The following is a 26,394-nucleotide window of genomic DNA, read 5'->3' as shown; positions in this document are numbered from 1 at the left end:
TAGTGAGAAATTTAGTCTCCATGTCGCCCCAGCTATTCACGCTTTCGGGCTTGAGGCGGCGATTCTAATCGAAGGTGGCTCCACAAAGAGTGCCAACGAAGGACCGTACCATCAGAGGCTCATTACCAGAGATAACCCCCCATGTGCGATTTGAAGTAAATCAAATGCTGAGTAGGTGAACCCTTCCCATCAAACGGCGTGAAGTTGATTAGACTGAACTTCGCCGGATAAGGGATTGATTCCCATTCTCTTGGGTATGGACAAGGAATGCCCGTCTTCTTCATCTCTTGAGCGGAAATCAATGTATTGATTTTGCTCTCGAGGTTTTTAATCTTCAAGCTTTCACCTGTGTTTTTGCTAGCATCCTCGTTACCACTCCCTGCATTGACAGGAGGATTATTGGCGTTATGGGTTTCATTCGCACCTGTGTCCTCATCTTCCAGATTAACTTGGTTACGACGACTTGGCTCGCCTTGCTGGTTCGTCAATGCTTGGATTTGTTGGTCATGCATTTCTCTCATGTTCTGCATGGACATCTGCATTTCGAACCTGAAGCTCTCCTGTTGTTTAGCCATGGCTTCTTCGAGCATCTTGGCCACTTGTTCCGCACTTATCATAAGTGACTCGCGGGGTTGTCCCTCGCTGGATACCGTATTATCTGACGTAACTGCAGAGCCGGCATCAGATTCTTCATCTTCTGAAGGGAGTCTTGTTCTTCATCTTCTGAAGGTAATCTTGTCCGAATCCTACCATAAGTTGCTCGTATGATGGCTCCAGACTGCAGACGTGTTATACGCCGGGGTGCTTTCGGAATCGACTTGGGATTATCCTGTGTCGATGTCCCTTTGCTGGTCATATTAGTGGTGACCCTCAGAAATTCTCCATCTTCAACTACCATTCTTCTTTGTCAGAAACGCCTAGGCCTTGGTTTTGGTGTTTCGGTACTGAGTCTTTCGAAAACCGAAATTCTTTCAGGGACTGTCTTGATGCAGTTACACTCAGACAATACTGCCCGAATGAGTTTGGAACAGGGGCATTGAGTTTCTAGTTCTCGAGGACTCCTTTTCCTGGTTTTACTCGTACCCCCAACACGATAGTACAACTCGTCTGCTTGAAGGTCGGAGTAACCTATCGTGTGTTGGCACGACTTCTCAGGTATAACGCTATCATCATCAGACGACAATGTTTCTTTCTGAGGGCGAACTGCCTTCTTTGGGCTTTTAAGAGTCACGCGCCTCGAAACATGCCTTTGTGGGCGTGAGTTCCTAGTGGGCTCTTGGACTTCAATGCGCAAATTGGTGCACCTAGCTTCCCAGATTTCTTTGTCATGTTGAGGGTGGGGGCGACTCCCAGCATGTTGAGTCGTTCGGGGCGTCTTTATCGGGCCCAAACGTTCTTGAACTGGAGCTTTGCATCGTCCATCGGGAAGTGGACCGAGGCGCTCCAAAACTGACTTCTTTCTTCGGGATGATTCTGCGTGATCTCCCGGAGTAACTATTGGAATTATTGGCGATTTAGGTTGGTTCGCCAGAGGTTGAACTTTTGCTGAAGGCTGCAAAGGTTGCTCTTTAGCCTGAATCGCCGCTTCAGACTTCGGCCTCCAGACTTGGCGGGTTGGTGGCGGCTTTTTGGCCACTTCCTTTTGTAGTCTTTTGCGGGCTTCTTGGACTTGAGCCCGTGCTTGCGCTGAAAGTGCGCGGCGCTTGTGAATGCGCTCATCAAGTGTTGAACGATTCCGTTTGACACGGATCCATTCGTTCGTGGGCGGCTTGGAGGAGCTGCCATTCATTGTTTGTTGAGGCTGTTTGCCTCTCCTGTTCTTCAGATCCGCGTTATAGCAGATTCCGTCAGTAGACTCCATCGCCTTTGCAAATTGCCGCGCCAGGCGTTGACGTCGCCTCTGGCGGGCTCTCTTTGAGAGAGTCACTGCGCCCTCAATGGCGGAGGAATTGGCGAGAACAGGCTTGACCTGGTTGGAGGTCGGTGGAGCTTCACCCGATGCAACTTTGGCATCAATTGGGGTGAGATCTTCGTTGGCATTCTGCACTTCTTCGTACCAACGGACTTTTCTCCTGGAGGAGAACTTCTTGGACTTACGGGGGGAGGTGGATCCGGACGAGGATGACAAATACTCCTCGAACTTTTGTTGGTCGAATTCATACTCGACCTCCTCCTCGACCAGGATCGAGATCCGCGGCTGCGACGCAACGACGGTGCCTCCCACTGTGGTCGCCAGATTGTTCGCGGGGAAAATCGCTTTCATTGAAGTCATTGTTCTCTTCAGCAACAGTTTATCGGTTACAAAAGATCCGGTCTTTTTATAAGATCCGGTTACAACAAAATCAAAGAAAGAAAAAAGATTACAACTTTCCTTATTTGTCGAACAAATCGCAAGATCCTGTTTTGCGGTCTCTTGCTTGTGTGGGTTCTTCGCCTGCGCTGGGGTTAATCCGTGGACCACCGCGCGATCTTGATCTGGTCGGATCTACACGGTACGGCGTGTGTTATTTCACGAAGGAAATAACAGCCGAGAGGATTATTTCACCAAGGAAATAATAGCCCGTAGTAATCGAAATCGACCAAGCGAAATCGAGACTCTTCTCGGGATCAAAAACCAAGTTTTGATCCAGAGGATAACCGTGTAGATTTCAGATCTGATCTCTCTTGAACTCCTGCCTTATTTGGCGTGGATGATCGCCAAGAACCAGATCTGAAAGTTCGAGTCTTCTAAGCTTCGAAAAGTCCGAGTTCTAGCTCTCAATCTGGCAGAATTTCGGCTCCAAAAGTCCAACCTTTCAAAACAATGAGCCACCAAGCCTATTTATAGGCATTTAGAACCAGATCTGGGCTCAGATCTGGGCCCGCAAGCCACCTCCTGGTGGCTCGGTTTTGGCCGAGCCACCTCCTGGTGGCTCGGTTTTGGCCGAGCCACCCCTAGGTGGCTCGGTGAGCCACCTAGGTGGCTCGGCTTTGGCCAAGCCACCTGAGTGGCTCGGTTTTTGGCCGAGCCCTCCAGGTTTTTATCGTTTTGTCGTTTTCCGGTTTCGTGGTTTATCCGAACTCTGATTTGTTGATCTGGACTCTGATTTGGCAGTCCGGATCCTGATTTGGTAGTAAATCCGCTTCGGTGTCTAACCTCGTCGCCTCGTTAATCTGCTTCGTCGCATCTTACTTAGCTTCGATATTGTGGCCTAACGATCACGCTTGGATACATCGCCCGATGGTTCGTTGGTTTGTCGAATCACCGTGCCGAGCTGTGTTAAGGGACCTATAAGCAGTTTTATACGCCTACAGACACTCAATCACGGCTTATCCTTTTGACGTGGTGCCACTGATCATCTTCCTTCTGTAATTCTGATTGGGCTGGATGTCATCGATGATCACAAGTCAACCGGGGGGGGGGGAGGTTGCGATCTTTCTTGGTACGAATCTCGTCTTGTGGATGTCTCGCAAGCAACGCACTGTTTCCCGTTCTTTCATCGAATCAGAGTACAATCCCTTGCCGACACGTCGGCCAAACTGACCTAGCTTCAGTCGCTCTTCTCAAAAATCGGCACCCCTCTCCATTCCCCTCCTGTTCTTTGGTGTGACAATTTGGGGGCCACCTGCCTGTCCGCAAACCCGGTCTTTCACACATGAACAAAGCACGTTGAGACCGACTTTCACTTCGTCCGCGACAAGGTTGTTCGTCGATACCTTCAGGTGCAATTCATTATCACACAGGATCAACTCGCGGATATCATGACCAAGCCGATAGCTAGGACCCGCTTCGAGTTCCTATGGTCCAAGCTACAAGTCTTTCCACGCCCTTTGCTTGCGGGGGCATATTGAAGATATTATTTGATACTGATACTTGTAGAGATTCAGTTATATACTTGATAGTATCTGTAGAGATTTGATTGATACTTTCCATCCCTTGTAACCTATCTATATGTACATATTATGTATATTGATTATGTGAATACAAAAAGATTTTAACTTTTCTCCAAAATAATAGTAAGTATACGATTCTTGGTAAATATTTTTCAACTCTATCTTTCAAAATATTCTTGCAACTTTTTATATAATTATCCTCTCTCTCCCTTAACTTTCTTATTTCAAAATTTGATTTTTTGGTGTCTTGCAACTATGAACTGTGAATTCCATTTTCGCGTATTAAAGCAATTATTATTAAAGCTAAGTAAATTTCCCCACTAATAGCAAATAATTGTAGCGTTCGTTTGAGAAAATTAAAAATGCTGGACTCTGATTGATTAGCATTGTTTAACTTATCAAAATCTAAATCAGATGCGGTAGGATTGTTAGCACTCGGGTCCGCCAACTATATTCTGCCTAACCACTAAGCGGCGTGTTATTGTTAATGTATAACTCGTCTTAGTTGTAATGAGTGGAATTCTGAGGTTTCATGACCAAATAGAGTTAGCTATAAATAAAGCTTAACTTCACTAATCTTTACCTGAGTTGAGATGGCCGAGTTGGTCTAAGGCGCCAGATTAAGGTTCTGGTCCGAAAGGGCGTGGGTTCAAATCCCACTCTCAACAGTTTTTTATTCTTTTTTTTTAAAGACATTGGTTTTTCCTGTTGAAATTAAAAATTTCCAAATTATCAATTGTGATTTGTGAGACTAAAAAAATTCTGGGCGTTATGTGCAGCATCGCACAAAGTCCAAGGGGTTTTGTGCCTACAAAATGTCATACTCGTATATAGGAGTTGGACCTCGCAGGAAGAACTCCAAGTTTGAGCCCCGTAATAATGGCCCTTCAACTATTTGGTCTTTGAGATGTGTTTCGGTACGAGTTCCCTTTGAGATGTGTTTGGGTACGAGTTCCCAAGCACGATGATACAACTTACAAGTCACCCGATTCTTATCTATTTGAGGATTGGTCTCCCCAAAAATAGACCAAAAAACAAAAAAAAAAAATTCCTATTTAGATCCAAGTCCTCCAAAGTAATTAAGTCCTTTGAAACAAGTCCCCATTGTTAATTCGCATTTACTTAACCCAACTGAATTAACGAGGTTGACAGAAATCAAATTTTAAATTGGAGAGTTGTAGGAAGTTTAGCAAGTTAGAACCGACTTTAAATGGGTTTCAGGGATATATTTGACTTTTTTCACCTCCGCAAGAGGTAGGTTCAAGACAAGGGAATATATGGAAAACGAAAAATTAACAGCCCATTACTTTTGTTGGATTAGTTGGATTAAGTGAATGAGAAATAACCATGGGGACCGTATATCAAAAACTTAATATCTAGTTTTAGTGACTTGTACCAAATATGGTGATTCGGGGAACTTGTATCCGAATGGATGAGATTTGGAGGACTTGAATGTAAATATAATGATTTGGGGGCCTTGTGTCTAAATAGATGATATCTGGGGGCCAATATCTGACCCTTAATTAAAAGGTTTATTATCACTTTGATACTCAGGTTTTCCCATTTTATCACATACTCTACAAAATTCCTTTTCATCACTTTTGTTACTACACAGAATGACTAAGTGTTAATCCTCCCCCAGGAGTCGATACGTGTCCATTCTAACTAAGCATCCGATCGACTCAAGCAACACCAACACTACCCTTCCTAAGGAGGGCCGTGTCGGAAAATGTTCGTACTCGGATCCCGATGATAGTAGCAACCCACACCTTATCATTCTACAAGGCTAGATTGAGAACTTTGGAAGCTGAGTAAAAAAGGCGGTACTTATCGGCCCACTCGCAAGACCGAAGCGAAAGGTGTCATTTGCCTCTCATAGAGACGAGTCGAGAGCGATTTATCCTCGAGCCCCCCGCCGACAATCGATCGCCATCACATTGAATGCATGTTAGAATCACCATTGCTCCAACCCCGAAGGTCTTTATGACTTATCGGATCTCGTCAGCGCCACACATGCCTCGTCGCCATTGCATTAAATGCTTTGGTGACCCCACCCCCCTCTGCAACAGACACCTGTAAAGTAGCTGCCGACTAAGCCGTTTACTTGGACTTGACCGAAGTAAGCAGCTCATCCCCCTCTGCAACCAACACCTATAAAGTAGCTGCCGACTGAGCCGCTTACTTAGACTTTTCCCCTTGGATCTACTATAAAGGAAAGATGTTGTCTAGTGCAAAGGATAAGCAAAAACGCTGGTAAAAAAAAACACTATTACACTCACTCTTCTTCTCCACTCAAGCTCATTATTGATTTGATCGTCATAGGGACCACTGGAGATCCCAATTCCGACTCTCTCACATTTTTTATGTGTGGGACTGGATTCTCTGATTAAGAAGCAACTGTTCGAAGAAGATTGATGACCCTAACACTTTAGATAATTCACACATAACCCCCTGTTCGATAACTGACATCAACAACTTTGAGACCCGAAAGTTCAAAACCCAATTCAATCAAGTCCGGTTAACTTCAATCAAATCCATGTTGTGGACAAAAGGACACTACAAAAACTAGTGAGCCCTCCAACTCTTTTCCCCTACTAAAGAACAAGTGAATCTTGAGTTTCCAGTAAAATAAGACTATCTTTATAAAATTTAGGGAAAATTGCTTGGGGGAACCAAATTAAGTTGGGTCATTCATCCCCACCCCAAGCTCAAAAAGCATAACCAAAAAGCCCTTTTGTAGAAATATAAGTGCAACTAACTCCCAAACACTGTATAATCCCACTACCCAATGAACTCATTCCCAAATTACCCTTCCCTTCCCAATTTAAAATCAAAAAATATACTCTACAATCCCTTTCCTCCTCCAGCAATTATTTTTGGTTCCTCCAACCAATTTTCCCTAAAAAAATCAAGATAGCAGCCATGGATTCCTCCCTGCGCTCCGGAGGAGGTCGAAGGAAGATACCCATTGTGAAGATTGAGAAGAAAGAAGCAGGGGGGTTGACCTTCTCGAAGCGGCGTCAGGGGCTCTTCAAGAAAGCGTCGGACCTCTCCGTCCTCTGCGGGGTCGACGTCGCTGTGCTGGCGCTCTCGGAGGCGGAAAACCCCTACTGCTACGCCTCCACCCCATCCCTCATCCGTCGCATCCTCTCCACGTCTCCGCCGGCACCGTCTTCTTCTTCTTCTTCGGACAATGTTGATGAGCTGTGGTGGGAGGAGGAGCCGATCGAGCGTATGAGCCTCGACGAGCTGAGGGTTTTCAGAGGACAATTGGCGCGCGAGATGCAATCGATCGAAGCGGAGGAAGAGGGGTTTTCGAGATCTCGTCCCTAGTTGTTGTCGTATTCTTTAAAATTTACGGGTCTCTTGAAATTTTGTGACCCCCCCTCCCAGTTTTGTGTGTAAAGGGTTAAGGGGCGGATGTATTCAAGATATCACACAGATGTTATCCTTTAATTTTATTTTTTGATTATTAATAAAGTGAAAGATTCTCTTGGTTTGGGATTCAGCTCTATTTGTTTTCTGTCTTCCTCTTTCGTGTGGTTACTGGCACGTCTAATTTTGGATCAACACCTGGTTCATAAAGTTAAAACATTTTGATGCCCCAACTAAATCCTCGTATGTGCTCCAATCTGTTACTAAATTGCGGAATCAGGGATGATGGGTTGAGATTGTAACTTAGTTATTCAAGGTTAAATGGGATGTTTGGTAACTTATATTTGCAGTCTTTCTAATGTAAGCAACACCCAAATATCATATACAACACCCAAATGTCACGTATAAGCAACAAATGTCACAAGAAACACCCAAATATCACATACAACACCCAAATATCACGTATAAATAATAAATATCATAAGCAACACTTAAATATCACATACAACACCCAAATATCACATACAACACCCAAATGTCACGTATAAACAACAAATGTCACAAGCAACACCCAAATATCACATACAACACCCAAATGTCACGTATAAACAACAAATGTATAGCAATGTGCAGTACAAACAATGAACTCAACCCATCATCCCATTTCCTTCGTAGAACCAATCTATAGCAATGTGCAGTACAAACAATGAACTCAAAACTCAAATTTAAAGCAAACGAATTTAAAACAAACCAAAATCATCTTTTGCCTCCCCGCTAGATGCAATGTGTCGCCCCATTGTTATCGTTAACATTTACAAATCTAGAAAATCCCCTGTAATTCAACTCCCTCATCATCGGCCCCGTCGATGTCGGATCCGACGACCCCGACGAGGAGGTCACCGACACCGAGTGGTTCTTGAATATGAGATCGAAGCCGTAACAGGACCCTGATCCGAAGCCGTTAAAATTGATCCGAGAAGTCGTTACGACCCTTGTCTTCATTCAATTTTATCCGAAGCCGTTATGACCCTAGCTTGTGTTCAATTTTAACTTCTTCGGATCAAGCCGTTACAACCCAAATATCACATACAACACCCAAATATCACATACAACACCCAAATATCACGTATAAACAACAAATGTCACAAGCAACACCCAAATATCACATACAAAAGATGGTTGAGAAGGCAATAAGGCAGATGTGTGGGCTTGAATCACTCGAGCCCGTCCGATCAGAATCTTCACAGTTCTTGGGGCTCTGATGTTGATAATGATGATGAGAAGGAGAACAAAAGATGGTTAAATGGGAGTGTTGTTATGTTTCTTAGTTATTCAAGGTTAAATGTGATATTTGGGTGTTGCTTGTGACATTTGTTGTTTATACGTGATATTTGGGTGTTGTATGTGATATTTGGGTGTTGCTTGTGATATTTGTTGTTTATACGTGACATTTGGGTGTTGTATGTGATATTTGGGTGTTGTATGTGATATTTAGGTTGTAATGGTTTGAACTGAAGAAGTTAAAATTGAACGCAGGCTAGGGTCATAACGGCTTCGGATAAAATTGAACGCAGACCAGGGTCATAACGGCTTCTCGGATCAATTTTAACGGCTTCGGACCAGGGTCCTGTTACGGCTTCGATCTCATATTCAAGAACCACTCGGTGTCGGTGACCTCCTCGTCGGGGTCGTCGGATCCGACGTCGGCGGGGCCGATGATGAGGGAGTTGAATTACAGGGGATTTTCTAGATTTGTAAATGTTAACGATAACAATGGGGCGACACATTGCATCTAGCGGCGAGGCAAAAGATGATATTTGTTTGTTTTAAATTCGTTTGCTTTAAATTTTAGTTTTGAGTTCATTGTTTGTACTGCACATTGCTATAGATTGGTTCTACGAAGGAAATAGGATGATGGGTTGAGTTCATTGTTTGTACTGCACATTGCTATACGTTTGTTGTTTATACGTGACATTTGGGTGTTGTATGTGATATTTGGGTGTTGCTTGTGACATTTGTTGTTTATACGTGACATTTGTGTGTTGTATGTGATATTTGGGTGTTGTATGTGATATTTAAGTGTTGCTTATGATATTTGTTATTTATACGTGATATTTGGGTGTTGTATGTGATATTTGGGTGTTGCTTGTGACATTTGTTGCTTATACGTGACATTTGGGTGTTGTATATGATATTTGGGTGTTGCTTACATTAGAAAGACTGCAAATATAAGTTACCTAACATCCCATTTAACCTTGAATAACTAAGTTACAATCTCAACCCATCATCCCTGATTCCGCAATTTAGTAACAGATTGGAGCACATACGAGGATTTAGTTGGGGCATCAAAATGTTTTAACTTTATGAACCAGGTGTTGATCCAAAATTAGACGTGCCAGTAACCACACGAAAGAGGAAGACAGAAAACAAATAGAGCTGAATCCCAAACCAAGAGAATCTTTCACTTTATTAATAATCAAAAAATAAAATTAAAGGATAACATCTGTGTGATATCTTGAATACATCCGCCCCTTAACCCTTTACACACAAAACTGGGAGGGGGGGTCACAAAATTTCAAGAGACCCGTAAATTTTAAAGAATACGACAACAACTAGGGACGAGATCTCGAAAACCCCTCTTCCTCCGCTTCGATCGATTGCATCTCGCGCGCCAATTGTCCTCTGAAAACCCTCAGCTCGTCGAGGCTCATACGCTCGATCGGCTCCTCCTCCCACCACAGCTCATCCACATTGTCCGAAGAAGAAGAAGAAGAAGAAGAAGGAGGTGCCGGCGGAGACGTGGAGAGGATGCGACGGATGAGGGACGGGGTGAAGGCGTAGCAGTAGGGGTTTTCCGCCTCCGAGAGCGCCAGCACAGCGACATCGACCCCGCAGAGGACGGAGAGGTCCGACGCTTTCTTGAAGAGCCCCTGACGCCGCTTCGAGAAGGTCAACCCCCCTGCTTCTTTCTTCTCAATCTTCACAATGGGTATCTTCCTTCGACCTCCTCCGGAGCGCAGGGAGGAATCCATGGCTGCTATCTTGATTTTTTTAGGGAAAATTGGTTGGAGGAACCAAAAATAATTGCTGGAGGAGGAAAGGGATTGTGGAGTATATTTTTTGATTTTAAATTGGGAAGGGAAGGGTAATTTGGGAATGAGTTCATTGGGTAGTGGGATTATACAGTGTTTGGGGGTTAGTTGCACTTATATTTCTACAAAAGGGCTTTTCGGTTATGCTTTTTGGGCTTGGGGTGGGGATGAATGACCCAACTTAATTTGGTTCCCCAAAGCAATTTTCCCTAAAATTTAACCTTGAAGAGGAGACGCACATTTTCAATGCGTATATTAACTTTTATTATTTGACTTCAAAGACCACCTCTGTTCACCCAAAGAAAGTGATCACATTAGATTCTCTGCTTTGGTCCCCTGGTCGTATGACTTGTTTGTTAAGCTTGCATGACAAGCAAATTATGTTGGAGATTGTGGTTAAATTTGGAATAAAACAGTGAACGTTGATTTGCTGTAATTTTAAACTTTTTAAGTTAACTGCTGTGCGTTTGTAAAACGCCGTGCTTAAAGCAATATTTAGCCTACTCTGGTATAAGGATCCCAAGGCCAAACTGCTTCTAGGAATAGCAGTACAATACAATGATGTGCACCAACCAAGTATTGTCAAGATCTCCTTGATCTATAAGACCTTTTGGTCAAGGCAAAGATCTCCTCGATCTCGTAAACCTTTCGGTTTAGGCAAAAATCCTTCGTGCACAGACTCTGCAGCAGCTGCAGCACAACAGTTCCTTCGGGCACATGCTCTGCACCAGTAGCAGCACAACAACTCAATGTATTTTCATGTGTATACAAGAGCACTCCAAGAGCTACCCCAAGAGGCACTATTTATAGGCCTCTAAGGCAAGCTCAAGAGCCACCTACAATCAATGTGACTGTTACAAATCATTATGATTGTAACAACAATTGATTTAAATACTTTTGTAACTGCTGCATGCAGTAACGTCTGAATGTGAAGGTCGCGTTGCACCTTGCAACAAATCAGATGAACCTCGTCGATCAGGTGAACCTCGTCAAACAAACGAGTTTCGCAAATTAGATGAACCTCGTCAGTAAGACGAACTTCGTCGAACGGACGAACCTCATCAGATAGGTCAATCAAACGGGTCTTACAAATCAGATGAACCTCGTCAGTAAGACGAACTTCATCGAACAGGCAAACCTCATCGAACGGGTCAACCAAACGAGTCTGACAAATCAGACGAACCTCATCAGTAAGACGAACCTCGTCCAATGGGTCAATCAAACGAGTCTCGTCAAATTGATGAACCTCGTCTGATCTCGAGAATGCTAGGGTCGCACCATCGTGTAGATGCGAAGCTCGTCTGCATGCTACAAAACAGCTTGTGAGGCAACCTTCGTGGCGGCCATCGTGGCAGCTAAAGGGCGCTACCTAGCTCCGATGCCTCCGTGCGAAGTGCAAAGTGTGCTTTACAGTTTTGAGGGAGAACGGAGGCTCGAGGGAAGAGAAATTCAAAAAGGAGGCAAAAGGGGGGGGGGAGGCCCTAGGGTAAAGAAAAAGAAAAGAAAAAAACCCCCCTTTATATAAGGCGGACCGGGTTGAATCAAACCGAACCGAACCGGACCGGACCCAGTTCGAACCAAAATCCAAATTGAAGCCGAACCGAGCATCGAAACGACTTCAATCGTGGCAGCTAAAGGGCGCTACCTAGCTCCGATGCCTCCGTGCGAAGTGCAAAGTGTGCTTTACAAAGCGCCACTTTGCGCATCTGCCTGATTAGCCCTAATCCTCGGTACACAATCCATGAGCCCACGGCCCACGGCCTACAACGCACGGCCCATGACCCACGACCCACTAAAACTTATGAGGATAAATTAAAACAAAATAATTCTCGACTTGCCGTTGGCAAGCCTCGAACAGAGCACCTTTTGAAATACCAAAATTTTTACTTTCCACTAGGCTACTAATAATTTATGAAACTTACTAGTAGTTAATATATATAGTTTGAAAACTCATTTTGGAAAGCGGTTTTGATCAAAAAATCCAACAATCCCCCATAAGTTTTTAAACTAGTGTTGTGTAATGGTGCCGTTGTGTCAATCATTGTGCATAAGGTAGATGTCGCAAGGACTTGAATCCCCCTTAGACCAACTGAATAAAAGATATATGCTTGGTACCGTAGAGACTTGAACCAGCACATGTCTAAGATCCAGCGATCACACAAGATCAAACTTATCTGTGGTAGTTTTTACTTTGAACCACACTTGCTTTGTCTTTGCTTTTGCTTTGCACATTTATGGCCCTGTGTATGTCTTGGTTTCTGCTAGGGCTCTAGGTATCTTTCCACAAGATATCATAGGAGACGACCAAATCTCCACCCATGCATATGTGAGTTCTTTAGGCATGTTTCCTACCAAACATCCCGCATCCGAGATGCTTTGAACTCATTAAGGCTTACGAGTAATCCTCTCTCATGATAGGATTCTAGGTAAGTCCTTTAGGCGTGTTTTCTATATAACACCCCACATCCGAAATGCTTTGGACTCATTAAGGCTTAACAACCAACCCCTTTACCATGATAGAGTTTAGTTGTAAATCTTACTTGACTTTTGAACTAATCATTTTATCATTAGTAGCGTAATCTTTGAACTAATGACTTGATGTAAATGGTAAGTATTTGTAAGACTCACAAAACTTTGAGACCCATTCCAGCAGACGTCCTTTTGGCTATGTTTATTTTTAGACCTTTAGTCAAAGGATCAACCACATTCTCTGAAGACCGGACGTCTATCAGAGAGTTAACTCCTTGGCAAATGAGTTCTCTCAAATAGCCATGCTTTAGACGAATGGTCTGCTTTTTTCCATTGAATATCGAGTTCAATACCATAGCACTCGTTGTCTGATTATCATAATAGATAGTAATTGCACATTGCAATTCTATCAATGGAAGGTCTTGGAGAAAACAACTGAGCCACTCAGCTTCATCTCCCGCAGCACAGAGTACGAAGAACTCATATTCCATCGATGACTGTGCAATCATAGTTTGCTTCTTAGACTTCCACGAGATGGCAACTCCACCCATGGTGAAAACAAAATCTCTAGTAGATCTGCACTTATCTGGTTCTGAGCACCAGCTCGCATCTGAATAGCTTTCGATTACAGCCGAATATCTAGTGTATAATAGGCCCAGACCTATAGTTCCTTTCAAGTATCTCATCAATCTCTAGATAGCATCCTAATGAAGCTTTACAGGATTATATGTGAACCTACTAAGCATTCCTATAATGAATGTTATGTCTGGTCTCGTGCAGCTCATCACATATATAAGACTCCCAATAACCTTTGAGTACCTTAGCTGCTCTACTGGTTTTCTAGTGTTCGGTCAAAACTTCTTCTTGTAATCGTACGACACTGATAGTTCTGGCAGGTCATAGTAGCCATACATTCTTAGCATGCTCTCGACATAATGAGATTGAGACAATCTAATACCCTCTTCAGAGTATATGATTTTGATTCCAAGAATCATGTCCGTAGTTCCAAGGTCCTTCATGCTGAACTGTGCTGAGAGAAATTTTTTGGTAGATATTACTATCTCCAAATCACTCCAGATGATAAGCATATCATCCACATAGAGGTAGATAACCACCACGTTTTTTTAGCGACCTTGATGTATAGGCATTTGTCAGACTCACTGACTTAATATCCATTATTACGAATAACCCCATAGAACTTCTCATGCTAGAGTTTTAGTGCCTGCTTAAGTCCATATAGAGACTTAACAAGTTTACAAACTTTACCAGCTGGAGCATCAAGTCCTTCTGGTTTTTGCATGTAGATCTCTTCTGTGAGATCTCCATTGAGAAAGACAGTCTTCATATCCATCTGATGTATGACAAACCTTTTAATCACCACCCATACGATAAGCAATCTGATGGTAGTGATCCTGCAAACTGGTGCATCAATATAAAAGAAATTTATTCCTTCTTTCTGAGAGAATTCTTTTGTCACCAGCCTTGCTTTATATTTCTTAATAGTACCATCAGGACGAAGCTTCTTCTTGAAGATCCACTTGTAACTGATAGGCCTCGCACCTTCAGGTACATCCACCAGCTCCCAAGTATGATTTTGGATCAATAAATCCATCTTATCATCTATAGCTTCATTCCATAGAAGAACGTCTGTTGACTGCATTGCTTCTTGAAAAGTCTGTGGATCTTCTTCCACATTATAGGTGATGAAATCATCTTCAAAAATTTTTTGTCTCCTGACACGCTTGGAAGGTGGTTCGGTAACTCCTTAATCATTGACACTTTCAGTTTCTCACGAAACTGGCTCGCCTAGTGCATCTAACGTACTAGCATTCTCTGCTATATCTTTGAGCAATAAACTTTTATCTTTGATAAGTTTATCCTTAAAAAATTTTGCATCCCGAGCTTCAATGATGGAGTTGGTTCCAAGGTCAAGGAATCTGCAAGCATCACTATCTTCAGCAAAACCAAGAAACACATATCTGTTTGCTATTAGTCTGAGCTTAGGCCTTCTGATATCTAGAACTCAAACATATACGAGACACCCCTACACTTTGAGACTATCCAAAGGATCTGGATATCCCAATCATAACTGATGAGAAGTACTATCGGTTTTGGAATAGTGTACTCTGTTCAGAATCCAGGTTGTCATTAGCAAAGCCTCTCCTAATAGCAGGTAGATAGACTAGATGTGATTAGCATGGAATTCACCATCTCGATCAATGTGCGATTCTTCCTTTCTGCAATCCCATTAGATTGTAGAGAATACAGAGCCGTAGTTTCAACAATGATTCCATGCTCCTTGAAGTATGATTCTGATTCCTTAGATCGGTACTCTCCTCCTCTGTCGCTCCTGAGTTATTTCACCTGAAGTCCAAGCTGCTTCTCCACACGAGTCCGAAACTTGATAAATTTGCTGAAGGCTTCATCTTTAGATTTTAGCAGGTAGACATGACAGAAGCAAGAATGATCATCAATGAAGGTGATGAAGTACTTCATGCCGCCTCGAGTGACGAATCTCTTGAAATCACAAGTATCTGAGTGAATCAGATCCAATAGGTTGGTGCTCCTTATGACACTTGGAAATGGCTTCCTTGTTAGCTTCGCTTGCGCTCTGACTTCACACTTCTCAGGTTTGTTACCCCCTCTAGCATGGAAGCAATCCTAATTTCTCCATACTAGACGACTTTCTATAATTTACATGTCCCAGTCTATTGTGCTATAATACATAGGAGTAAGCAGGAGATGATACTTTATTTACAACTGAGTTGGGTATAATAATACTGATCTTATACATACCATCAATATGATATGCATTGCCAAATTACATTTTCTTAAAAAATAACACAACCTTTCCTCCTAGGAAATCCAGTCTCATACCGGCGACACATAGCAGGCCTCCAGAGACTAAGTTTTTGGCAAGTGAGGGAACATATTTCACATCCTTCAATGTGAGAGTCTTCCTTGAAGAAAGAGTCAGCATCACAGTCCCAGTTCTAAGAACAGGAACCACAGAATGATCAGCCATTGATACATTCTCTTTGGTAGTAACATAAGAAGAGAACAAATCTCTGTTGGAGTAGACATGACAGGTATCACCTGTATCTAACCACCAATCAGGGACGTTGTTGGGAGTTGTCACTTGGAAGAACAAAGCCACACAATTGTCAACTTGATTAACATTGTGTGTTGTTCCCTTCTTTGGTGCTTTACAGCCTTTGGCAAAATATCTTTGCTTTCCAAAGTTGAAGCATTTGCCGCTCTTCTTGAAATCTTTCTTTTGAACATTTAGATTCTTTGGGTTTTAGTTCTTCTTTTTGTTAAATGACTTTTTCTTTTTCTTGGATGAAGAACTAGTACCCTTCTTAGAGTTAGCAACCATAATGTTAGCAGATGCCTTATGCTTAGCAAGGAGCTCATTCTTCGTGTGAGTTCAAATCTCGTCCTCGATCCGAATGAACCTCTTCAAATTAGACAGAGTTACCTGTCTTTTCCTTCTTTGAATGTCCCTAGAGAATGACATCTAAGATTGATGAAGCTTGTTGACAATTACACCAAAAATGAAGGTTTGACAAAGATTGATCTTTTTATTCTTCAGCTTCGTAACAAGATTTTCAAGCTCTTTGACTTGAGGTAAAACCTTATTGTTATCTGTTTGTGTTAGAAACAAGTTTTGTTATAGAATTTATTATTACTGTTTATCGATTATAATGAATACGAAAGAGTGAGCTTCGTACTTTGTAAAACTACTCTTTACAACAAAATCAAATTACAAACGCCCCTTAGAAACACACGCAAGATTATTTTGGATCGCTCCTTGCGTGGGATCTTTGTCTGTACCAGGGATGCATTAGCCCGTGGACCACCGAATCCAGATTCAGATTGAACCGTGAAGGCTATTTAGGAATTCTTGTTTTATTTATACGTAAGAAAAGAAGTGAATATCTTATTGAGGTAAGATGAACACTCTTCTTAAGATTAAGTCAAAGCTTAGATCTTAAGGAATCATAAGAACTCTGAAAAAAGGCTTGCACGTGATGAAGACTCTCTCTTTCTTGATTGAAATTCCCCAAATTGCTCAAATCTCTTTGCTTACTCTGCTAAAAAATGCTCCATCCTCGTCAGTAATGGTCCTAGGGGGTATTTATAGCCCTTAGAAATAATAACTAAAGTCAGAAGTCGAAAAGAAGTCTCATAGGAGGATTACCATTTCTGAGACAGTTAAAATTATCTCGGAAGCGCGAGACAACTTCCTATTTTCAAGACAGTTACAACTGTTTTGGAAGCGTGGTCCCATCTTTAGTCGTTTTATAACTTCCTTAAACACATTTTATGCCATTATTTTGACAGTTATTGACGTAATTTCCGCTTGTAGCGTCCTCCCCATGTTCACACATGATCTCTGACAGTTATGAAGCCACATGGAGCGTAAAAATCTCAAGAAAACCGTTGTTCAGTTCATCTTAGCTTCCGAGATAGTTACAAGTGTCTCGGAAACTATAGTCTTCCTCATAGCTTCTAAGACAATTGAAACTGTCTCGGAAACTGTGGGTTCCTTTCATGCTTCCGAGATAGTTGTATGTGTCTCGGAAGCTATAATCTTCCTCGTAGTTTTTGAGATAGTTGTAACTGTCTCAGAAACTATGAGTTCCTCTTATGCTTCTGAGACATGTTTTGCGCCTTGAAACTTTGCTTGATGCGCTTCTTGTGCATTCTTTAGTTGATTTTTAGCTTTGGATGATTATCTGCAACTTAGATGATGACGTTTATCACCTTCTCTCTATTTTGAGCTACGTATGATAATCTATAGGTAATTATTGTCGCCTACAAATACCCCCTCCAAAGTGTTTCAGCCTTAATCTTTTATAGAGGAGTTTGGAATACTTTGGATATGATACACTCCTACTTCGATTCGTTGACTTCTCCATATTTCAATCTATTCAGTTTTTGTCAGATAGCTAAAATTTTTCCGATACTGTATTTATCGCTTGACTGTTATCAAAATTTTGAACTGAAGTTGTTGTGTTGATTGCTGATTTTAGCTCGTGCCGTTGAATCGACGATGAATAACTCATCCTATTCGGAAGTTTGTATCTGAATTATGAATGAACTTCCAGGGATTATCCTTCGACTTGGAATTGATCTGTGCCTTGTTTTGGCAAAGTTATCAATGGTTTTATTGGTGTCAACTTTTATTGCGATAGAAATACAGTTTATACTCATACGTTTACTGGAGTCTACACAGTTTAGGTTCTTGAGGCGTTGGAGCGTGGAGAAGCAGTTTATACTCGTGTACTCCTTGGAGTTTTTGGGAAATAGTTTAACCTCATATACCCGTTGGGAGGTTCAAGAAGATGCAGTTTATACTCATATACTCATTGGAGTGTTTAACTGTACTGAAAATAGATCGAGAATGCTTCACGGATGCGACCAATAATATGTTAGGTATGCCCTTCTTCTGAGATAGTTGTAACTGTCTCGAAAGCGTGTTGGGCTTTTCCTTCTTCCGAGATAGTTATAACTATCTCGTAAGTACGAGACGGTCACAATTGTCTCGAAAGCACGAGACAGTCACGACTGTCTCGGAAGTGGGCAGGCGAGGGGTTTCCAGTGGGTTATAAAACCCGACCCTTGGGGCTTTTCAACCTCATTCTTCTGCTTCTTTGCTTTCAAAAACTCCTCCAAATCCCATCCAAATTGATCTTCAACCTGTTCTCATTCCTTTTTTGTTCGGATTTAGTTGGATTTGCTTGAAGGGATTCTAGGGTTTTGGTATTTCTCTTGGATTTGAGCCTTCTTCTCCCGGAGTTCTTCTTTTCTTTTGATTTCAGGTAAAATCCGAACCCAATAGTTACATTTTGGGTATGATCTGTGATTTAATAGGCTTTGACCCAAAAACTCTAATTTTTTTGTAGGATTCTTTGATAAAAATCAGATTTTTACCATGTCACTGAAAAGATCTCGCATCCCGAGGGGTAGATCTGCCTCTCATGCAGCCGAGAGAGTCGATCTTGCTATCGTTTCGTATGGGGGTACATCTTCTCAACTTTTTACTGATTTTAAGTTAGTATTTTGTGAATGTTGTATGTATATCCTTATTTGCCATCCTTTGAGAGGCATTCGAGAAGAGCCGGTATCCTCCTTTGTGGGATCGACGCTAAAAGATGCTGTTTTGCTTGGCCAAAACACGTATAAAAGTAAAAGGAGCAATTTTATATTGTTCTACATTTTTAAAAAATCAGATATATCATCATAGTGTAACAATTAAAATCATCTCGCCTACTATAAGGTGGTGACTCTATCTCGTGGATTCACGAGATGAATTCTACCCCTTCCTTTAGCTGTAGAACATCCTTTTTAAATGAATTCCAACCAAATATTTTTTTTCTTTTTAGTCCATTTTCCTTCCATGACCTTCCTTGATAGAGAGATCATTGGTCAGAGTAGCGCTACGCACTCTCGTTACGAAGGGGTTCTTCTGATTGGAGAGGCCACTCAATTTAGCTTTGACTGTCTGGAGGACGTCTCCGAGCTTATACGATGAGAAGATCGTCGTATTCTACATCGGCTGATTACTGATGCGCCTCTAACTCAGGACCAAGATCCTACTTAGTCTCTGAGGAAGCCACAATACTTGTTTGGAGACTCCGTAAAGGACTCAGAGAATCTTTCTTGTGAACCAGCTCAATGGCTGTATGAGTGTGGTTCAGTATTCAGATATTTATAGCCCTTGAAATGTTCTGGATATTGATTGAAGATCACGAGCGCATCCACTACCGGTTTATTGGGAAGGATGCTAAGACTCCAGGATCAAGCGACAAGAATTCCATAAGAGGGCTTCATTCCGGCATTTTAGGTCAAGATAACTTGCCTCAAAATGAGTTAATGCTCAAGGCTAATACAATGAAAGGTCGTTTGGCTAGATTGGGAAGAGAGCTTCCAATCAAAAATTTAGGTGTTACGGTTGGGTCCACTATTCTGGGGATAAGTGGTGGACAAGGATGACCAGTTATGTGTTAAACTGTTAGGGACACAAGCTAGCTAAAATAGGATTATCTGTTCCTATACGTGCCAGTATGCACGTGCTACAAATTAATGTTGACCACTTCTTTGCTTTATTTGAGATTTATAATCCGGACACCAACATTTTTCTGACCAAGAATGGAGAATTAGGTCTCCCTCTTCACGAGATGATGAAGGCCTAAGGGTTGCCCATGGGTGATGTACCTTATCGGGAATTCTTTCTAATAGTCAGTCAGCTGAATGGGATGAAAGAATGAGCTACCGTGGCTTATGACACTCTATGGGATTTGACGTGTCATTATTACTCTGCAATGACAGAGATGGAGATTAAGGCCAAGAAGAAGTCTCCGCAGATCAGCTTGAAGCAATTTGCCGACTATCTGTTCAAGAACCTCTGGAATCATTCAAGTCAAGAAGTATGTGAATTACCTCCTCTAACCCCATCAGAAATTAATAGGTTATTGGAGAAGACAAATGCTCAGACATATAGCTTCTCACCCGGAATATGGATTCCCCCATGACATCAAGTTCAGATCGTTTTTATAGCAAGCTGGCACGAGGATTAAGCCAACAACTCTTCTAGCCGGGTATTTGGCTATTTGGCTAAAGAAGTGTGTGGTACCTCATCAGCCTTCCGATGTGATGCCGATTGAGGTCTTATATCCAGTAGTTCAGTTAGCAACGAGTCACAGGCTGTCTCTTCTCCCAGCAATGGTCGTTGATATTCATAGTGGGCTCCATCACTTAGCCACTACATTTACAAAAGAGGGAAAGAAGCCTTCCACTGAGATCCCAATTCCCAAAATTGAACTACCATACACTTATTTGATGACCTAGTTAGTTCTTCATCGACCAGACCTGATGTCAGCTCCCGAAGACATTAATCCAGATCTTCCCTTACTGCAAATTTTAAAGAAATCTAGGTGGGTAGTAAAACAATGACACAAGGTGTCCCGACAATTCAAAGTTCATAAATGTTGGGAATTTTTTTTGTGTTTGCCACAATTTTCCAGGACCTATAATGACACTCTACTAGATATAGAAGAGCCGAGGCAGGACCAGACCGTATTGGATGTCGGATATTTCATATGGCTAATGAACATCCGTCTTGGTTATCTAGTTTTTAGAGTGAAGGATGTTTGCAGCATTGAGCTGTACTTACCATGCAGATTTGCTCGCCAGTTCGGCTATGACTAGCTCTACGTAGGAAACCTGAACAAGCAACTCAGAGTTTGCGGGGTCTTATCGATAGAGCGATGGCTTGGTTCTGGAGCATAATTGGTTGTACAAATGCTCAATTTAACCTTCCGTTGATGGTGCCTCCCTTACAGATGATATTCTTATATTGTAAATGGCTTATAGCTGCTAACGCCACCACTATGAAGAAAAGGATCTCGTAGTTAGAAGCAGAGACTGCATCTCAACGTGCTACAGAGGTTGTCCGCAAAACCATGATTTCACGAAAAGGAAAGAAGCATGCTGAGTCTTCGAGAAAAGGAAAGCAAATTTCTCATTCAGATGACAGTGAAGAGGAACTTCAGACTGACGAAGCGGAGACCTCTAAGGAAGAAGGTGAAGCTGACATCAGGTCTGAGGATGAGGTTGAGGGTGCCGATCCTAATATTGGTGACGAAGAGAGAGTGGTTGGTCTCTCTTCCTCTTTCTTCGAAAGAGGGTATGTAAACCCTTCCGTTGCTCACAGGACTCCTCATGCTGATCCACATCAATCACCGAGAATTCCAAAAAGGAGGAGGGAGAGGGTTATTATGACATCTTCTAATCGGATGATGGTAGAAGTCCTTAGCAGAGATGAAGAACAAGAAGACCCAACGCCCCTCACTTATAGAAAAAGTTCTCGATCTTCAATCAGGCTCCAACTCAAACCCAAGTCTCCCCAAGAGCCGAGTTACGCACCAAATATCATCATGAGAGCTCTGAGACCCGGGAGAAACATGTCCATCAAAGAGGAGTAAGATGGTTATACATCGACAACGTACTCCTCTACCTGCCTTAGAAGCGTAATCTGCCCATTATGCTCCTTCTGATGAACAAGGTAGTGACTCATCCCTATTTTCATTTTTCTATTCCCCCTTTTTTTAGGATTTAAACTTATCCCGCATTTGGTTTTTGTAGGGGGTCGAGAAGAAGGAGAAATTCCAGTTGATACTGCTTCTCCCAGCATTATGGCAACTGAGGAACCTAGCTTCGTTCAACAAATGTATGACACCATGGATGACGAACCTGCTGGCGTCCAAACAACTTCCCCTACTGACATCAATCCACCAACTCTAAGTGCAGGTATGGATATTTCCCCATTCGGAGGGCAATTCTGAGAGATGAGTGAGTCAGAATACATACCTCTTCTAATGACCTATGCACTTTATCTCCTTTTAGTGAAAGTAAAGGAAGCGAGTGCAAGTAGTGGAGTTGTCGAACTCACCGCGGCCATTGAAGGTAATACTGATTTCCATTTTGTGTAGGCTCATACATGTATCTATGTGTTCCTGATTCACTATATCCTGTAGATGCCACGATGAATGAACCGGCTGAAGGGGAGACCGCTCACGCTGCTGAGGTCGAGGATTTTAATAAACACAACCTCGATCTTGATCTATCGGAAGATGACCATTAGTATATCTCCAATTTATTGTCAAGAAAAACTCTTGGTGCGGCTACAGGACCAACTGTTGGAGTTGGTTCAACTGAAGCTGATTCCTCTGAAGGTAAGGATTTTATTCTATAACCTCCATTGTCTCTTTGTCAGTTAACTTTAAATAATCATATGAGAGTTTTAATTATAGGACCAGATGTTGAAACTAGTGCAACTATAATTATCGGAATGCCTAATTAGCATGAAGGTCTTGGTTTTTTGTTGTTGGTAGGAACCAAGGTTGAGGCCCAATTATCAGTTCCTGAATCTTAATCTCTCACCCCTTTAGACTTGATGATGATAGAAGTTACTGCCACCACCATGGTTAGTCCTGTCGCAACAACTGTGACATCAACCGAAAAAGTTGGTACATTGATAGCCATTGTATCCGGGATGCCTCCGTCTGTTCATGAAGTTAAAAGGGTAGGAACGGATGCAAAACATCCAACTGATGTAGTCTCACCTAAAGTTGGAGGATCTTCTATTGGACTCGGTATATTTTCGTTCGCCACTACTTTTGGATTCTAAGTCTCGAATATTTATGCAATTTTTCTTTTGAGCACTTACTTTCTTTTTTCTTTACTGTAGTGCCTTCTCCGTTATTGCTTGAGTCCATTAAGGCTCTAACATATGATGAAGACCCGGACAAGACCTTTATCTGCTTAGATATTCAAAATTTTGTTTATTTTCTGAACCTTATGATCGATCGAATCCTTTATAAAGGATCGCCTTTTGATGGCTTTAAGAAGTCACTCGACCGATACATATTAGGGATTAGAGAAGATGGATATCCTAAATTGGCCGATTTGGTTGAAGAATACCTGGTTCAGTTGTAGCAGCAGGTCGAAAACTTGAAAGATCTTCAGAATAGTAGCATTTCTTCTTATGTATCAGCCCAAATAGATCTAAGACTGCAAGCATGACATGATTCACAAAAATCGACCGAGTTCGAGCTTTAAAAGTTAAGAGACCTTGTAACCCAGATGAGATTGGGTATTGCCAGGAAGGTGCAGGCTAAGGCCGATTTACTTCAATCTTTAGAATTACGTCGAGCCCATATAGCCCACTTGGAAAAGGATCTTACAGAGGCAAAAGATGCTGAGATTATCCTGGAGATTGATTTGGCTGAAGCTGAACGTGTTAAAATAGATTTACTCGGACAGCTGGAACTTCAAGATAAAAGGCTCATTAAAACAGAACAAGAAGTTCTCCAGGCTTAGAACACCAGCGAGGAATCCTTACGAGCTAATTTAAAAGCTGAATTTGAACAAGCTTATGCAGAGGCGCTCTCAAAACTCAAAGGACAAATCTATAATTGCAAGTTTTGTTTAGATTAAGAACATTTCTCTTGTAATGACACTTTTCTTGTATTGGAACCTCTTTTTACATTTATTTTTAAGTTTTCCTTATGAATAAAGTGAACTCTTTTGCTTATTAAAATTTTATTTTTCTTATTAAAATTTTATCATGATTACTCATTCTTGTTTAGAATAAATAAACATAATACTCATAGGATTTTTGGCAAACTATCAGCCATCAACGGATTTAATGTGTCTTTACCGACTACCGTTTGAGTCGAACTAGTATGTGAATTATCTAGGTCCGTTTGACATATAACATTGGGCTAAGAGAATTAAACTCTCTTAGGCTTCATACGATAATGTTGAATATGTAGGCTACATGTGTTAGATATAGATTTATCTCTAATAAGGGATCGAGATAACATCCTCCATGCATAAAAGGCATGGATTTGGAGGTTATTAACTTAATAATAATCACCGGCTATGATATTGAATACGTAGGCTTAGTCGTTTTTTTACGGGAACGTACCATCCGACAACGTGTATTAGATGTAGACTTATCTCTAATAAGGGATCGAGATAATATCCCCCATGCATAAAAGGCATGGATTCAGAGGTGATGGTGGGTTACGTCTTCTTAGTAAAAAGATGAACTCGAAATCGGAGAGGAAGAATTTTATATTCTATCTCTTGGTCTCTTTTTTTTGCTAGTAGAGATGAACCCAAAATCGGAGAGGAAGGATTTTATATTCCATCACCTGGTCTCTTTTCTTGTTGGTAGAGATGAGCCCAAAATCAGAGAGGAATGATTTTATATTCTATCTCATGGTTTCTTTTTTTGTTGATAGAGAAGAACCCAAAATCAAAGAGGAAGGATTTTATATTCTATCTCCTGATTTCTTTTTTAGTTGGTGGATGTGAACCCAAAATCAGAGAGGAAAAATTTTATATTCTATCTCCTGATCTTTTTTTTATTGGTAGAGATGAACCCAAAATAGGAGAGGAATGATTTTATATTCTATCTCCTGGTCTCTTTTTTGTTGGTAGAGATGAATCCAAAACCGGAGAGGAAGAATTTTATATTCTATCTCCTGATGCAAAAGAAACTTATAGTGGGATCTCCACTTTAAGAATCTAAAAGGTAAAACTAAGAGTGTGATCTCCATCCTGAGAATCGGAAAGATCTGGATAATTCTAACTTTTATAGTATTGGTTATCTAGTTTGAAGATGAATTTTTCGTTCATCGAAATGAAATTCCGACTTCAGCCAAAGCTGTAGACATTTGACTAAAGAGAAATTTATGCAAACCTTTTATTTATCGAAAGGGAATTCCAGCTTTGAAAATGAACCTATCGTTCATGGAAGTAATCAAGAGGGGATTTTGGCTTTGGTCCTAACTGTAGGAAGGTTTGACCAAGTAGGAGTTGAGACAATTCTATCTTTTATAGGCTTGATTGTTCAAATTGGGTTGAGGCCTCCTTGTTTATCGAAAGGAGATCTCGGTTTTAAAAGTGGACCTCTCATTCATGGGAGGAATTGAAAAGGGATTTTGACTTTTGGTCCTAACTGTAGGAAGGTTTGACCAAAAAACAGTGGTAGTGAAGATACAAATAACAATAGAGATGTTGACTTATACAAATCACTCAGTAGGGATTTTCAATGTCAAATAATAAGGACCTAACATGAAGGATTTCACTGATTGCTATGAATCAGCAGATTAAACTTTTGAATGTTGTATCATAACTTCAACAGTGAGAGTGTTAAAGACTAGACACAGTGGGTGTTTGAAGGATTTTAATCCATGAAGGATTTTGGTGGACCCACCATCAATTAGTTTGATCGGTGAGAGTTTTAGTGGTGAAGTATTGTGAACCATCAAGCATTCCACAATTGCCCCATGGTGGTTTTATGAGGAAAGATCGACTATATGCAGTCGTTGAATCTCATCTCAACGAAAAATGCTTGGAAAGTCACAGTGCGAGATTCTTAATCATTATGGAAACAATTAGATAACAATAGTGGGAGATACTTAATCATTTTATAATAATTAAGAATGAATTATTTAGATGATCAGTTTCTATCTGGAATAATTGACTGATCTCGAGTTATCCTTAAAAATACCTTGTACAGTATTCTCTAGGAACTTCCCATCTAAATAGGTTTTCCTGAACATATTAGGGGTAGTACTTCTTTAGAAACTTCTCATTTATTGGTATCATTAGTTTGTGGCCACCTTGTGTAATTAGGTGATATGCACTATTGGAATAGATTGTCTCTATTACAAACGACCCTTCCCATTTGGGTTAGAATTTTCCTTTCTTCTTGGAATTAAGAATCATGGGTCGCCGAACAGCAAGAACTAGGTCTCCTTCCTTGAAGCTTCGTTGTCGGACCCTTTTATCAAAAGACCAAAAAATTCTGGCCTGATAAAACTCGATTTATTGCTGAGCTTCCAATCATTTTTCATCTAACATCTCCAACTCTTTGAGGCATTTTTGATATTGTTCTTCCGTCGTCATTCCTGTTGCGAGAGCAATACTGAGAGAAGGAATTTGTATTTCCAAAAGAAGGGTAGCTTCATATCCATACACTAAGGAATATGGAGTTGCTGTA

The 26,394-nt window shown here is 41.4% G+C and overlaps 2 protein-coding genes and 1 non-coding gene across 3 annotated transcripts; 2 read left to right on the top strand and 1 right to left on the bottom strand.

Annotated features, from left to right (window-relative positions):
* On the top strand, nucleotides 4,461-4,541 carry TRNAL-AAG. The gene has a single exon. It is a non-coding gene; the product is annotated as a tRNA-Leu (tRNA).
* On the top strand, nucleotides 6,796-7,206 carry LOC109838471 (MADS-box transcription factor 23-like). Its single transcript, XM_020406913.1, has one exon. It carries the CDS (start codon nucleotides 6,796-6,798, stop codon nucleotides 7,204-7,206), a length of 411 nt encoding a protein of 136 aa, XP_020262502.1.
* LOC109838470 (MADS-box transcription factor 23-like) lies at nucleotides 9,861-10,280 on the bottom strand. The gene has a single exon (XM_020406912.1). It carries the CDS (start codon nucleotides 10,278-10,280, stop codon nucleotides 9,861-9,863), a length of 420 nt encoding a protein of 139 aa, XP_020262501.1.

Source organism: Asparagus officinalis, chromosome 4, assembly GCF_001876935.1.
Source record: "Asparagus officinalis chromosome 4, Aspof.V1, whole genome shotgun sequence".
Classification (NCBI taxonomy): domain Eukaryota; kingdom Viridiplantae; phylum Streptophyta; class Magnoliopsida; order Asparagales; family Asparagaceae; genus Asparagus; species Asparagus officinalis.
Note: the sequence above shows the minus strand (reverse complement) of the source record. Positions and strands in the feature narration are given on the sequence as shown.